The sequence below is a fragment of the Apus apus genome, chromosome 1, assembly GCF_020740795.1.
Source record: "Apus apus isolate bApuApu2 chromosome 1, bApuApu2.pri.cur, whole genome shotgun sequence".
In the NCBI taxonomy this organism is placed as follows: Eukaryota; Metazoa; Chordata; class Aves; order Apodiformes; family Apodidae; genus Apus; species Apus apus.
In genome coordinates, this window is record NC_067282.1 from 169,646,141 (window position 1) to 169,659,742 (window position 13,602).

At 44.0% G+C, this 13,602-nt stretch overlaps 1 protein-coding gene across 1 annotated transcript; it reads left to right on the forward strand.

Annotated features, from left to right (window-relative positions):
- The first annotated feature begins 9,829 nt into the window (after window positions 1-9,829).
- IL22 (interleukin 22) lies at window positions 9,830-12,131 on the forward strand. The gene is made up of 6 exons (XM_051639820.1): window positions 9,830-9,872; window positions 9,950-10,200; window positions 10,987-11,052; window positions 11,149-11,295; window positions 11,541-11,606; window positions 11,995-12,131. The coding sequence occupies exons 2-6, from the start codon at window positions 9,997-9,999 to the stop codon at window positions 12,106-12,108; spliced, it is 597 nt and encodes a 198-aa protein (XP_051495780.1). The 5' UTR covers window positions 9,830-9,872; window positions 9,950-9,996; the 3' UTR covers window positions 12,109-12,131.
- The last annotated feature ends 1,471 nt before the right edge of the window (window positions 12,132-13,602 follow it).

Consider the following 13,602-nt stretch of genomic DNA (forward strand, 5'->3'; position numbering starts at 1 on the left):
GTGGAGAGACCAAGTAGGTAAACAAGGAGGAAGGCAGTTGCCAATACGAGATCTGTCTAAGGAATAAGCAGCTTTGGGAGCTTGTCGACTTAAGGTCAAGATGTGCAAAACCAGTGCATTAATAATGGACCCAGTCAGTAAGTGTTGAATTAAATGTCTTCAGCTGCTGTTCCCAAGTTGGGTGTGCCTGCTGGGTGAGTCCCACTGCTGGACGTTCACAGCTCTCCACCACTTGTACAGGTACCTAAGCTGTCTCTTCCTCAGTGGCTGCTGCGAGCTAGGAGAAGGCTTTCCTTTACCCAGTATTCCTGCTGATAAAGCAGTCTGCCCCAGCCAGCCCACAACGAGCAGACTTGATTCCAGTCTGTCACTTCTCAAAAACTTCTCATCTTGCCAGACAATATGCCTGGTGACTGTCTGTGGGAATGAGAAGCGAGCGCAGTTCCTACTGCTGAATCTTTTTTTCAGCTAAAAATGGTTGATAGCCTGGGGGTTGGAACAAAGATCTCCCTCTTCCTAAAGCTCTAGCATCTTCTGCCTCCTCTCTCTGGCCAAATAATTTGTGGTTTCAGCACCTTTTTCAGCACTTAGGCAATTCCCACAGGGACGTTTGGATGCCCCTGAGTATAAGGAGAGTTTTAAGGATTTAGGTTAAATGCTTACAGTAGTAGCAAAGTAGTATTTAGGCACTTGCATCCTTTTATGGCTCTGGGCTTCCTTTTCAGTCACAATTTCCAGTGCCTTTCATGATGCATCAGCCTCCTCTACCTAAAATGCTGAAACATTGAACACTTTGAGAAGAATCAGTTGAAGCTTTCCAGCTCTGTGGGGGAATTTGGGAGAACATCTGGGACTGGAGGATCCTGTCCAAATAAAAAAAACACTGCTAGAACGTATTAGTTTTGCAGTAATATTTTGTTGATACTTTCAAATTTTAATGCTTTACCCAGGTAAGTTCTGAAACATAATGTGAAGTATATAAATGTCATTAACCTTAAAAACGTATCAGTCAAGGTTTTTTGTTCATCAGAGCTTGATTCCTTTTAAGGAAGGTGTAGGCAACAAGGCAGGTTTTTTGGGACATATGGTTTGAATGAAGTTCCAAGGCTACTCAGTGCTCTTCCAGTGATGCTTCAGTTGCTGTGGGTATGTTGTTACATAGGGATTTTTCAGCCTTTTTTGATCGATAGAGTCATATGGCTTCTGTATTGCTCACATAGATCCCTACATAGTGAGTAGCAACCTCCTGAAAAGAGGTTTGACTTCACTGATACCTTGCAGGCAGCCTGAGTTCCCCCTGGGTCTAAGGGCCACAGCCTGAAACCCAGTGTTTGTTGCAGAAAAATGACAAAGTTACTTACCAGCCACCAGCTTTCTCCATTCACTTTTTGGGTCCAGGTACTAAGATGTTTTCCTTATCTGACTCATGGTGTCATCGCTCTCTGGCAGATAGCAGTGGAGGAAAAAGGGATTTCCAAATACTATCTGTAATACTCAATTGGCAAATTTGTAGTACTTGAAGATGGGGGAGGAAGCACAGCTGCTTTGAACAATTTAGTGTGTGCTTTTTTGCATAATGCCATATTGCTTCATTACATCTGCCTGTTCCTCCAAGGCTGAGTCGGCATGTCATGTTCTGGTATCAGAGCAGTTCTTACTGTCTGGTAGAATTTGTCAGCAAAGAACCTCATCACTGTCTGATGTAAGTGGGAATTTTGCTGTGCCCTCTATGACCAATTTTTAATGTAGCCTGAAGCAAAATTGTTCCATTACCCAGATGCACACGAATGTGTGATAAAGAAAACAAGCTGACTGGTAATTTTCATGTGAAGCGACCTAAATTAATGTTCTGATTCCAGCAGCTATTCAAACCTTTGCAGACAGGAGCCTGAGGAAGAGAGGACAGGAGCTGTGATTAACTCTTTGGGGTGCAGTCAGTTCTTTGGCTTTGCTTGGCACTGAAACCTAGTGGGAAAGTGATCACACTGAAAGCAAAAGCTAGAGAGCAGACAGTGGATGCTACCTAACCAGAAAACTGCAGTTTAATAGAAATCCAAGTTTTGTTTTGATTTTTGATCCAAGTTTAATACTGTATTGAAGAAGGACACCTGTTTCCACATTAAAAATGTGATTGAGCTTCCTAAATATTCTGGTATTTACTACAGTTCATCTGTGTTGGATGTGAGCTGGTCTTGTGAGCTTTCTGTTTCACAGACTATGTTCTAAAGAAGGACTGACTGAGCCCTGCCTTGCAGATCTGAACCTGGTGTGGCTAACATACTGCCTGTTGGAAGAGTCCTGAGAAACTCTGAAGGATGGTGCTTGGTGGTCCTGCAGTGTCTTGTTAGGTTGGAGGACTGAGAACTGCAGAAGATTCACCTGAAGACTGGCAGGCTCCTGATAGTGTTTAGAGCTTACAGACCTTGTGTTGGATCTTTTATCCATTCATGGGGCTGGATTAAAGCTGTAGGAGCAGAAGTGCTCATTTGCTGATTACCTTGCTCGTTGCAGGGGGAGTTTGATGGTACAGTCATGGCAGCAAATTGTCCTTAGTGCAGACAGTTCTTCAGTGGAGGGGAAAAGGACAACTGAAGCTTCTTACTTCTTTCAACTTTCTTCAGAAGTCTTGATACAGTTGTCTGGTAAAGCACATGCCAGCTTTGTACATGCAACTGATTTACATATATTCCAGTTTACCTTCCTTGAGGTAACTAAGGCAGTGATCTGTGAAGGTGTCAAGTAGGCCTTAAAGCTTTTCCTTTTAACTGTGTTTATATCAGATATACACGCATATTGTATGTGTCTCTATGTATATGCGTGTGTGTAGAAATTTTTTTTGCTCCAGGTGACTTTGTTTAACGCTGTCACGTGCTGGGGTTTCTCCAAAGCACCTACTCTTAGACCTGAAGCAGAATAAAAATGATGGTGGCAGGATCCTGAAAGCCCATACTTCTGGATTTCTTCTTTCCTAGGTCCCTTTTATTGGTCCGGCACACGTGTACAGGCATCTGTGGGATGCAGCCTGTTTTGGAGAGCTGGGTGCCCAGATCTGGCTTTGAGGTCTCTTGTGCAGATGGGGGAAACCTGCCAAGGCTTGGTGCCCACCAGCTGGAGCTGGTTTGTGAGGTCCCAGAGCAGTGCTCTCATGAGAAGTGTGCTCTTTGTGTTTCCAGTGGGAAGCTGGCTCCAGTCTGCTTATGTATTTTAACTTAGACATGTAGCTAAAAACAGATAACCCAGGAAAACAGCATCAAAGTTGCTAGGCTGTACCTGTTTTGTTTTGTCTCGTTTTGGCTCCATAAATCTCACTTTCTTGACAATCATCCTATTCCAACAGGAAACTCGCTGACTCAGAGGCTCTTCTGGGAGATGGGCAATAGCACAACCTTGGGCTGGAGAAGGGCTGGGGCATAGGCTGTTGATTTCCTAGGGATGGATACAAACTAGAAGACTACTGTCCACAACACGAGAACTGTCACCTCCTTCTCTAGCAGCCCTGTTATGTAGAGTAACTGAGCAGCCCAGGACTCATCTTCAGGAGATGATGCTGAACTCAGAGCCGTCATGCAAGTGCTGGTGTATGGGCACTGTCTGGGCAAAAGTACTTCACCTTAAATAACATTGTTTGCCTTCAAAATAACTTTATTCAACTACTCAAGGTGGCCTGTATTTATTACATGACAGGACTGATGGTACCTGGTAAATCAAGGTGCATAATGCTGGGGCTATTTCTTAATCTGAGTAACTGTCACTGAGTTTTGGATTATAAACCAGCTTGCAGATATTTGTTCCCAGTTAGAATGGTTTTCTTTAAGATGCATTATTTCAATAATTCCGCTTTACCACTGAGTCACTGCTTGCAACCACACCACATTAACAGGAAGCACAGAAGTTTCAGTTCACCTGATCTGACTATTCGCAAGACATAGTTGGATATATGTAGGTCACTATGTAAAGAGACAGAGTCTCAGAATATGTGCACGATTTTACACTGTGAATTAAAAGAACTAACCATCCAATGGAAGGGTTAATAGTGGTGTCTTTCATGGCATCAGGCTGCATGCACTGAGATGGTCTAAATTACCTTTTCTGCCCTCTATGTGAGCTAAGTGATGGCTCCTATTAGTAAGTCTTGTTAAAACTCGTTTATGCTTTACTGATGTTGGCACCAGTTGTTTGCAGAGGCAGGACTACTGGACTAACATCTATTGCACTTCCATTGACACTGTTGGTTGTTTTTTTTTGTTTGTTTCCATATTAATCACTGAATCCTCCTGGCACTACAGCAACAGTACCACAGCAGTGGTCCTGGTGTAACAGTAGCAGCGTTGGCAGCAGCTGTTCAGTGTTGCCTCAATGTGTCTCTGGGTGGTTTTCTCTTGGAGTTCCGCTATAAGAATGTTTCTGAGGTGAGAACAAAGTTATTTAAAACAATAATGTAATTCTTGATTTAAATGTAATTAAATATAATTCTGGTTCTCTTCCACTTAGCATTTTTTTTAATTATAAGAAATACCAATTTTTATGAAGGTTATTATAGAGCATCTTCCACTTCAGAGACCCAGAAATTATCTAACAGAACCAACTGAAGGTCAGAAACAAAGATGCTTGAAGAAATATCAGATACATAAGCAAAAGTGTTCGTGTCAGAGGAAATGTGTTACTGGTTGTGTAGCAAAAGTGTTACTGTCAGGGGAGGTAGGTGAATTGCACATCCTCTGCAAAAAATTTGAGTCAGCAGTGTCTGTGCTGAGATCTGGCACAAGAGTCTTCCAAAGTCACCTATTCACTCTCAGGCTAAGCAACTATAATAACAATTCCACTTCTTCCAAAAGATTCACATCAAACCTATCATAAAAGTGCAAACCTATCACAAAAGTGCAAAATTATAGTGTCTTAATATCAGTACTGATACAATTTCCTCCACAGAAAATTAATCCCTTCTGTCTTTCCTAATGATCGTGCCCAGACGACACTTGCCTCTGTACTAGCTTATTTCCAAGTTTTATAAAGAAGAATCAACTTCCATTGCTGATGTTTTCATTGCTGGGCAGACGGCCGACCAAAATAAGGCTCTACTGGAGCTTGAGCTGAAACATGCTCTAATTCTGCTTTAATCTTTTCAAGCTTGAAAGTCTAGGCAAAAGCAGAGAAGAAGCAAGAGAAAACACAATGAACTAGATTGCAAAGGCCCTGGTGAAGGTCATGAGTATGACCTGAAAGTTGAGGATGCCTCTGGATAGATTGCCTGTTCAGTTTTAAGCACTATGTGACCTATGGTCCATTCGTACCAGTGTTTACGGAGGGAGAATTTCATTGCCAGGTAAAAGACCCAAGACGATGATAGACAGGCCCACTCTTCCACGTGCCTATTCATGACAATGTTCCAAGCCCAGTGTCCGATCCTGAAGATCATCCTAATAATGCATTATAATTCTAGCTGACTGAAAATGTATTAATTCCTACATGCCAGCGTGGTGGTCATGGTACCAACAGATGAATGTCAAAGTACAGTATTGGTTATTCACCTGTGGCCTCATTCAAACTAAGAAGGAAGTGTCTGTGGCTTTTGAGGCAGACGTGATGCATGCAGAGTTCCAGTCCTCCTCAAGAAATCCTGTCTTCAATATGGGTCAAGAAGTCATTGTCGAGAATATTCAACCGCTATGGTTTCTTAATGAATTAGGGAAACTTCATGTAATTACACTTTAGAAGTTTATTGCTGAGGTCAGTGGTAGGACTGGGACAGCAATTAACTCTTGGGACAGCACCAGGGCGGGGGGGGGGGAGGGGGAAATAAAGCCTGTGAACAATTTCAGATTTTTTTTCCAATTAATTATACTTGAAAAACAATGCAGAAGGTATTTTATGGAAGTTCAGACATCTTTGGTAGTTTTTAATTAAAATAAAAGCATAGCAGGTATGTATTAATGTAAGAATTTTATGTTTTAAACAGTGTTACTTGCCTCAAATACTAAAAATAGCATTAAATCTAGACAAAGCCATACATGAAAAGGAAAATTTCTTTTGCTCCTTCCCTCCTGCTTCCAACTCCCCTCCCCCTGACCCCCCAAGTTTGGAAAAGCAGTTTTTTTGTTTGGTTTGGGCTTGTTTTTTTGTTGGCTGTTTTTTCCCCCAAGAGTACATTGTTTTATAAAGAAAAGCTTGAGACTATCATGTATCATAAGAAATCTGCAATCCAGCCTTTGAGAGGAATTACCTGTTCCCATACCACTTGCTAGAATACTTGACAATGTTAACATAGGAAAGAGTTGGTGAGAAAGGCTGCTCTTTTAAGACATGTTCTTAAAATGCTTTTTTCCCACTTTCCTTTCCTTCCACTGATCTTTTCTGCCAGCTCTACAGTTCCGAGCAGCCTAGCAGCATGCTAGAGGGATGGAAGATAGGTTATGACAATTCACAGCTGCAAAAAAAAAGGCTAAATAGTGTGAAGGCTTTAGGAATGTTGCAAAAAAGGAATTTGTGAAATATGAATTAACAAACTTCTAATGGGCATTTCAGCATTTCAGTGTCATACCAGAGGCAGGGAGACAAACTAAACAAGTGAAATCAAGCTTTTTTTAAGGTGTCTGCAGGAGGACATTACAGCCAAAAAATAATGTGACTGAGAAAGGTGGCTAACAACATAGATGGGGGAAATACTTCCTTAAAGTCTAACTTAATATTTTCTATGAAAATAGGTATGTCCCGGTGTACGGTTTCTAATACTAGAGAAGCAGAGAGAGGAGATGCTGTGATCTCTGCATTAAAGAAGGCAAAGATTCAGGATCTAATTCCTCATTCTTCTGCCTTATGTTGTTTAAATATCTAGCAGTAGGCTGTGTGGAACTTGGGATGAGGTGGACTCTTCACAGCTATTTGAACAGATGCTCATGGCACAGCACCTGCTTACCCAGGTCATGAAGCCTCCTTGAGATTGGAGCCTGTCCTGGTTTGTTTTGGTGGGATTTTTGGTAGCGGAGGAAGGGCCGCAGGAGGGGGTCTAGTAAGAAGCTGAGAAGCTCCCCCTACTCCAAACACAGCCAAGGAGCCATTAGAGGGACAATAGATGCACCTCAGTAATTAACATATGAAAGAACGGCTATAACACCTGAGCAGAGAGGCACCTGGGGGAGAAGGGCTGTGCAGGAGGAGGAGTGGTGCTGGGGAAGGAGAGCGGTGCTGGTGGTTGGCGAGGAAGAAGGGAAGAAGGAGCCCAAGCGAAAGTTTCCCTGCAACCCATGGCGAGATGGCAGCTGTCCCCCTGCACTCGTGGAGGAACGTGGTGGAACATTCCCTGAAGGCGCCAGGAGGGGTGAACTTGCCCAGTGGACTTGGATTTTGTGGCCAGAGGATTTGCTGCCAGTGGACTCTGATTGTGCAGCTGTGGAAGACCCCGGTGCCAGGGGAGTTTGTTCCCGAAGCAGCCCGTGACTCTGTGGGAAGCCCAGGCTGGAGCAGCTCCAGACCTCGTGGGAAGGACTCATGAAGGAGAGGTTCGTGGAGGACTCTCTCCCATGGGAGGGACCCCGTGGGGAAGCAGGGAAGGACTGTAAGGAATCCTTCTTCCTGAGGAGGATGGCGCGGCAAGAACCACCAGCCTGTGAACTGACTCTAAACCCCATCCCCTGTCCCCCTGTGCCGCTGGGGGGAAGGAGGGAGACAAACCGGGAACAAAGTGATTTGGGCCCGGGAAGAAGGGAGGGTTGGGGTAACATATGCCAGCCCTGCTCTGCGTGTTGTCTGTGTCCTGTGTGTGTTTGATTAGTGTGAAATTAAATTATTATTTTTTCCCCAAGTTGAGTCTGTTTTGCCCAGGACCTTAATCAGTGAAGAACCCTCCTTGTCCTTTGTCTCGACCCATGAGCTTTGTCCTCCTCATCCCACAATGTGTGTGTTGGGGGAGCGGAAGTTCAGTGAGCAGCCATGGGGCTGCTCCTTTTTTGTTTTGTTGGGCCCAAACCATGACATTAATGGTGAGCCAGGCAGGAGAGAGACAAAGAACCAAGACAGAGCCACAAGAAAACGTCAGGCAAGCTGGATCCATGTCTAAACAGAGTAAGTGACCACAGGGATGGAAAGGTGAGATCCAGAAAGATGGGAAGACAGGGGGCCTGGACCAGGAGTAGGGCTGTGATCCCTCCTCAGGGAGGGTCCAAACATCCATTCACAGCTTTTGTTTTGGGGTCAGGACTGCTGCTGCATGAGCTAGTGGAGAAGTACAAGAAAGCTCAGTTAGAAGCAGACTGTGGTTATCAGACTGTATTTAACACCTGGCAAGGAGCTGGTGGGACTGCAGTTCAGGGGAGGCCAATCCTTCAAAACAGCCTCTCTGGGTTTCTCCCAGTTTGGCCTTTAACATCTGTCTTTTGGCTAAGTATAACTCAGCCTCCCATCTTCTCATTAACCTGCTCCTCCACTGGGCCTATTAACCTGACAAATGAAAAATTTATGGAAAAACGTTTATAAACATGTTCTTGAATAGCTTTGTGCTGCATTTTGTGTATGAACTAGGTGTTGACATCTGGAGTCCCGGCTTGCTTTCTGCCTCCTGCTGCAGTTAGGATGCTGTTGGAGGCTGGGCATGGCAATGAGTGGGATACCATGAGAAGAGGGTCATGGAAAGGGATACGGTGTTATGTCTCCAGGGTGAAAGGGGCAGGGGTGAGAGGCAGAGACCTGTGCAGAGCTGATGTGGTGGGTATCTGAGGAAAACTGAGAAAGGACTGAGGCATGGAGAGAAGAATTTCTGCTGTGGATGCATCAGGGGAGGCTAAAGCATAAACCAGGATCCAGGCAGCTTCTCACTAACAACTCAGCCTACAAGGTAAAGCTGATTCTGGCTCTTGCCCTGAGACCTTCAGCCATGATGGGTGAATTCCAGCCCCTGGAATGCTCCTGTTCACCCTCAGAGGCAGAGCTGGAGCCTTGGTTTTCCAGGTCAGATTTCTTGTATTTGTCATCTGTCTGCCATGTGGGCATTAGACAACCAGAAATTTGCATTTGTAACAGTTTTGCATCCTCATGCATTACCATCTCAGCTGGGTTGCAAATTACTCTCTGAAGACAGCACAGTTTCCCTTTAGCAACCTGCATAATATTTCAGGCTGAAGGTGCAACACTGCTTTTACATTAGCAGAACACGATCAGGAACATGGAAATCACCCGGATAAGTAAATGCATGACACCAGCTGTGGTCATTACACCCAGAATCAGCCTGGAATCAAGATAATTTTTTTGGAAAATGGGCATTTGGAGGTGAGGAATGTGATAAATGTAGTTTTGATCTGATCTCTCAGACAGGATTGCACAGTGATGAGCAGATGGCTGGTGACTCCAGTGGGCCACTGTGTGGGAAAGGGTATTTGAAGGGTGGAAACCATAGGTGATCAGGGCTTTGGGTCTGGTGTGGTCTCTGACCATTTGTGTACACCAGTCAGCACCAGTGGTGCACCAGTCTTTTACCACAAAAGATATTTTAAAAAATTATAAAAATAATATTATCTGCCATAAATTGCCAATCCGATTAGTGTGTCACAATCTGGACAGAAGGCACAAACCCACAAGCTTCTCAAGCACTTTTGTGCAAAAAGAATTCAGGATTCCTGACTCAGTAAAAGCCCCTACTTTGCCCTGCATTAAAACTTTGGTTTATTTTATAAGAAACTAAAGATTACAATGGCTTCAAAGTTGTATTTGTGGGTTTTGAAGTGGTTAGGTACTTCTCAGAAGAGGATACTGGAAAGTAATGCTGAGGTAATTTTTAATTCATCACCACTGGCTGGAAAAAAAAAAAGGCTGAGAGAGATGTTGGTGGCCCTATATAAGGTGCACCTCACCTCCTGCAGAGCACACCAAGAATCACAGCAAAGGTAAGGCTTGCAGCCTTTTTGCCTCTCTCCCTTTGCCTTGCCCACTCTCCCTGGTGCTAACACTACTCTCTCATCAGTGCTGAAGCTGCAATCTGCTGGGACAGACGACTTTGAATCGTGAGCCATGGCGTCCCTGCAAACCTTGACCAAGAGCTTCTCAGGATGGGTTGTCTTCTGCTGCTGCTGCTGCCTCCCTCTTTTTCTCACCAGCCCTCTACCTCCACAAGGGGCAGGGGTGGCTTCTACCACCCATCATGCCTGCAGGCTCAAGAAGACCCTCTTCCAGCCACCCTACATCAGGAATCGCACCTACACTTTGGCTAAAATGGTACAGTAACCCATGTGTCCATCATGGCAGGATCTGAACACCTCCTCCTCTGCTACTGCCCTGGCTTCTCACCTTCAGCATTTCTCTCTTTCCCATGACCTTCTCCAGAAAAATGTGTATTTGCAGTAAGGCAGAGTCTGGGCACGTGGAGTGGGTCTGTTGCCCTCTGGTTGTGTACCTTGGGAAGCTGCTGCTTCTTCTCCTCTGGCTCCCCAAGAGAAAAGCAGCCCCTGGCACAGCACAGTTCTTTCTCTCTAGCAGCTTCTGCTGCTGGGACAATCACGAAACATGAGCTTAAATGTTTCTGTTTGCTCAGTTCACTTGGAGCTGGACCTCTCTGAGACTCCAGCCATGGCCAGGCAGCTCCTCAGGCACCGTACCATGCTCTGCTTGGGCAGGTTTCTTGGCTGCTCTTGCCAGGGTGGGTCCCCCCTGGGGTACACCACTGACTGCTGCAGCATCATGTTGGCTGTGGGCCAACATGAGGTCAGCCACCTGCAACATCTGGTTAGTCATTATAACCACTACAACATCTGACATTTAAGAGGGGGACAGGAATTCAGACTTCTGCTTATTTATTTTCCAGTGATGCTGACTTTGAATATCACCAAGTTAATGGGAGAAACAGACGCAATGTCTAAGCTTATCTAGCCGTACCAGGCTGTGTATGGTGTCCATTCCCTTGTTTAACCTGCGCTATTATTGTTGATGAAAACCTTAGGGTTTATTATTAATTTTTAGGTAAGGCTCCCACCCCTACCTGACATTTCCTTTTTTTCCTCTCAGGCCAGGGTCTTGGACCAGGACACAGACAACAGGCTCATCGGACAGCAGCTCTTTGTTAACATCAAGGTAGGCTTTACACCAGGAGGCTGCTCTCTGTGTTCTTCTGCAGCCCTCATCTATCTCTTGCCATGATTTAACATCACCTCTTACTTGCACATATAGGAAAACAACCGCTGCTACATGATGAAGAGGGTTGCGGAGATTGTAGTGAAGGATGTCCTCCTCACTGAGGCCAAGGAGAAGTACCCATTGGCTAAGGAGGTGACAGAGTTCTTGGCATTCCTGACCTCTGAGGAGCTGAGGAGATGTGTGAGTAGCATTGTGTTTCTTTCCTTTCTCTGAGCCATGGCTCTTGTAGCTGCTCCTGAATCTCAGAGTGCTGTGAACAGCGGCAAAAGGCAGTGATGTGAAAGGAAACCTCAGATCAAAGATATCAGACTCAAAGTTTATAGAAAGGTGTGAAAAAGAAAAAAAAACCACCAAAAAAGCCATGTTGTTGTATACAGCTGCCAATGTTATGTCTGAATGTTTCTTTTGTTTTGTGTTTTTTTTAGGAATCCTCAGGACAGAAAGAGCACATTGAAAATAACCTTGAAGAAATGAAGACCAAAATGAAAGAGGTACATTTTTTCCTGACACTTTGAGAAAGCAGTTTCAGACTTCAGTAATTTCGTTGGATTAAGGCTGACCTAATCATGGAACAAACTCTGGAGATTATTTAGGATGTGAAGCCCGCAGGGGCATTAAGAGGGGATTAGTGCTATTTACACTTCCGGACCTCCTTCACTCATCCTGTTAACTCTCTGCATGTGTTGTTGTAATTTAAAATTGCCCTTCAGAAGTCAGGTTGCAGGTAATTGTATATGCTACTCCGGGTTTGAATGAGCCGGTTTATCACTTAGGGTGTGACTCTACTTGAGAGAATAAATTCTTAGTTCTGTTTCTGTGACAAGCCTAATTTCAATTTTTTGAGAAATATCCTGAAACTTGTATTCTGCTCTTTTTCAGTTGGGAGAGAACGGGAAGACTAAAGCCATTGGAGAACTGGATTTACTGTTTGAATACCTAGAAAATGCCTGTACAGATGCCCCAAAGAAGGGAGGGAACAAGAAGAGAAACTGAAAGAATTTCTGATCAGGCTTGAAAAGACATCTCTGAAAAACTCCTGCTGTTACTTAGATTGATTAACTATTCTATAACTACAACTCCCTCTCCCCTGTCCCCCATAAATGCAGTATATTTTTAATTTGTGCCCAAAATAGCAAGCTATGAGGGCACAGACAGGTTTCTGTATTGTATATGCTAAGATTTGACACCTGTGAATCAACTTCAGTCAAGTTAGGCAGTGATACTTAGCCAGGATGTTTTGAGCCTTTTACTGGGAAAACTCTCTTGAATATGTTGCCCCCTTCTGACTTTTACCTGAAAAGTTGGTATGTCAGACAAATTCAGAAATTATTTTTGTCATTCATATTTAATGGTAACTTATTTTAAGGTAATAATTATATGGTATTTTATTTATATATATTAATTGAAAAATATGCAGGGAAATGTATTTATGAAGCTGTACTCGAGGCTTTTAAATGAACTATGAATTTAAAACTGCAGTGTGATATTTATATGCAGATTTATTGTTTTATAAATGCTTACTTTTAATTTATTATAATAAATATCTTGGTTCTCAAATACTGCGTTACAGACCTTTTGCTTAAATTCAGGGGAGATGACACATATTGTGCCTGTGGGGCTGCTGGGCCAGCGGCTGCATTATTGTATCCAGAAAGGATGCAAGTTTGGTCCGGGAACATGCTCCTTCAACATAAGGCTGAAATTTCAACTTATGACAGGCCAGGGCTTAGCAGGGGACTTCTGCACTAGCCTTTCTTATTGGGGAGTGGTGGGAAAATAGCATCACTCCTGAGAATAGTGGGTTTGGTTCATTGATTCTTCCTCAGTACACCCATAGACAAGATCCCATCTTGAACAGCTGCTGGTGAAAAGTCTCAAACCACCCTCCCGGGGTTAGATGAGGCGGTGAGAAACAGGAGCTGCTATTGGAAACTCAGAGCACCGTGTTCTCACTGCCCCGTAGACATGCTGAGCACAGACAGTGCTCTGCAGCATCAGGGATTTGAGAGCACTTCAGAAGAGAAGTGCTTTGTGCCTACTCTCAGTACAAGCTCCCAGACAGAAAAAAAAACAAACCCAAAAAAGTCACTGAAGAGCAGTTTAATCCATCATTATCACTGTCCTTCAGCAATGTCCCTGGGAAAAGACAAAGGAGTTGCTCTGGTGCAGCCAGGGACATTGGTGGCTGGACCAAGGTTTAAGAGGTGAAAAGCATCCAGACAGTGAGCAACCCAGAGGAACTATGTCATAGCAGATTGTCAGCAACTGGTGAAAACTTCTTAAGCAAGGCTTTACCATTTATTTATTAGGGCAACAGGCATCCTGTCCACATCTGACAAAAACAAAACACTGTAAGTGTCCTAAAATAAAGGACTTGGGGTAGCAGTGAAGATGATGGGGGTGAACTTCTGCAAACACAGCATATCAGGGACATTCACATGCAAAAACACTTGCTAAAAAGATACCTAGAAGACACCCCATGCATAG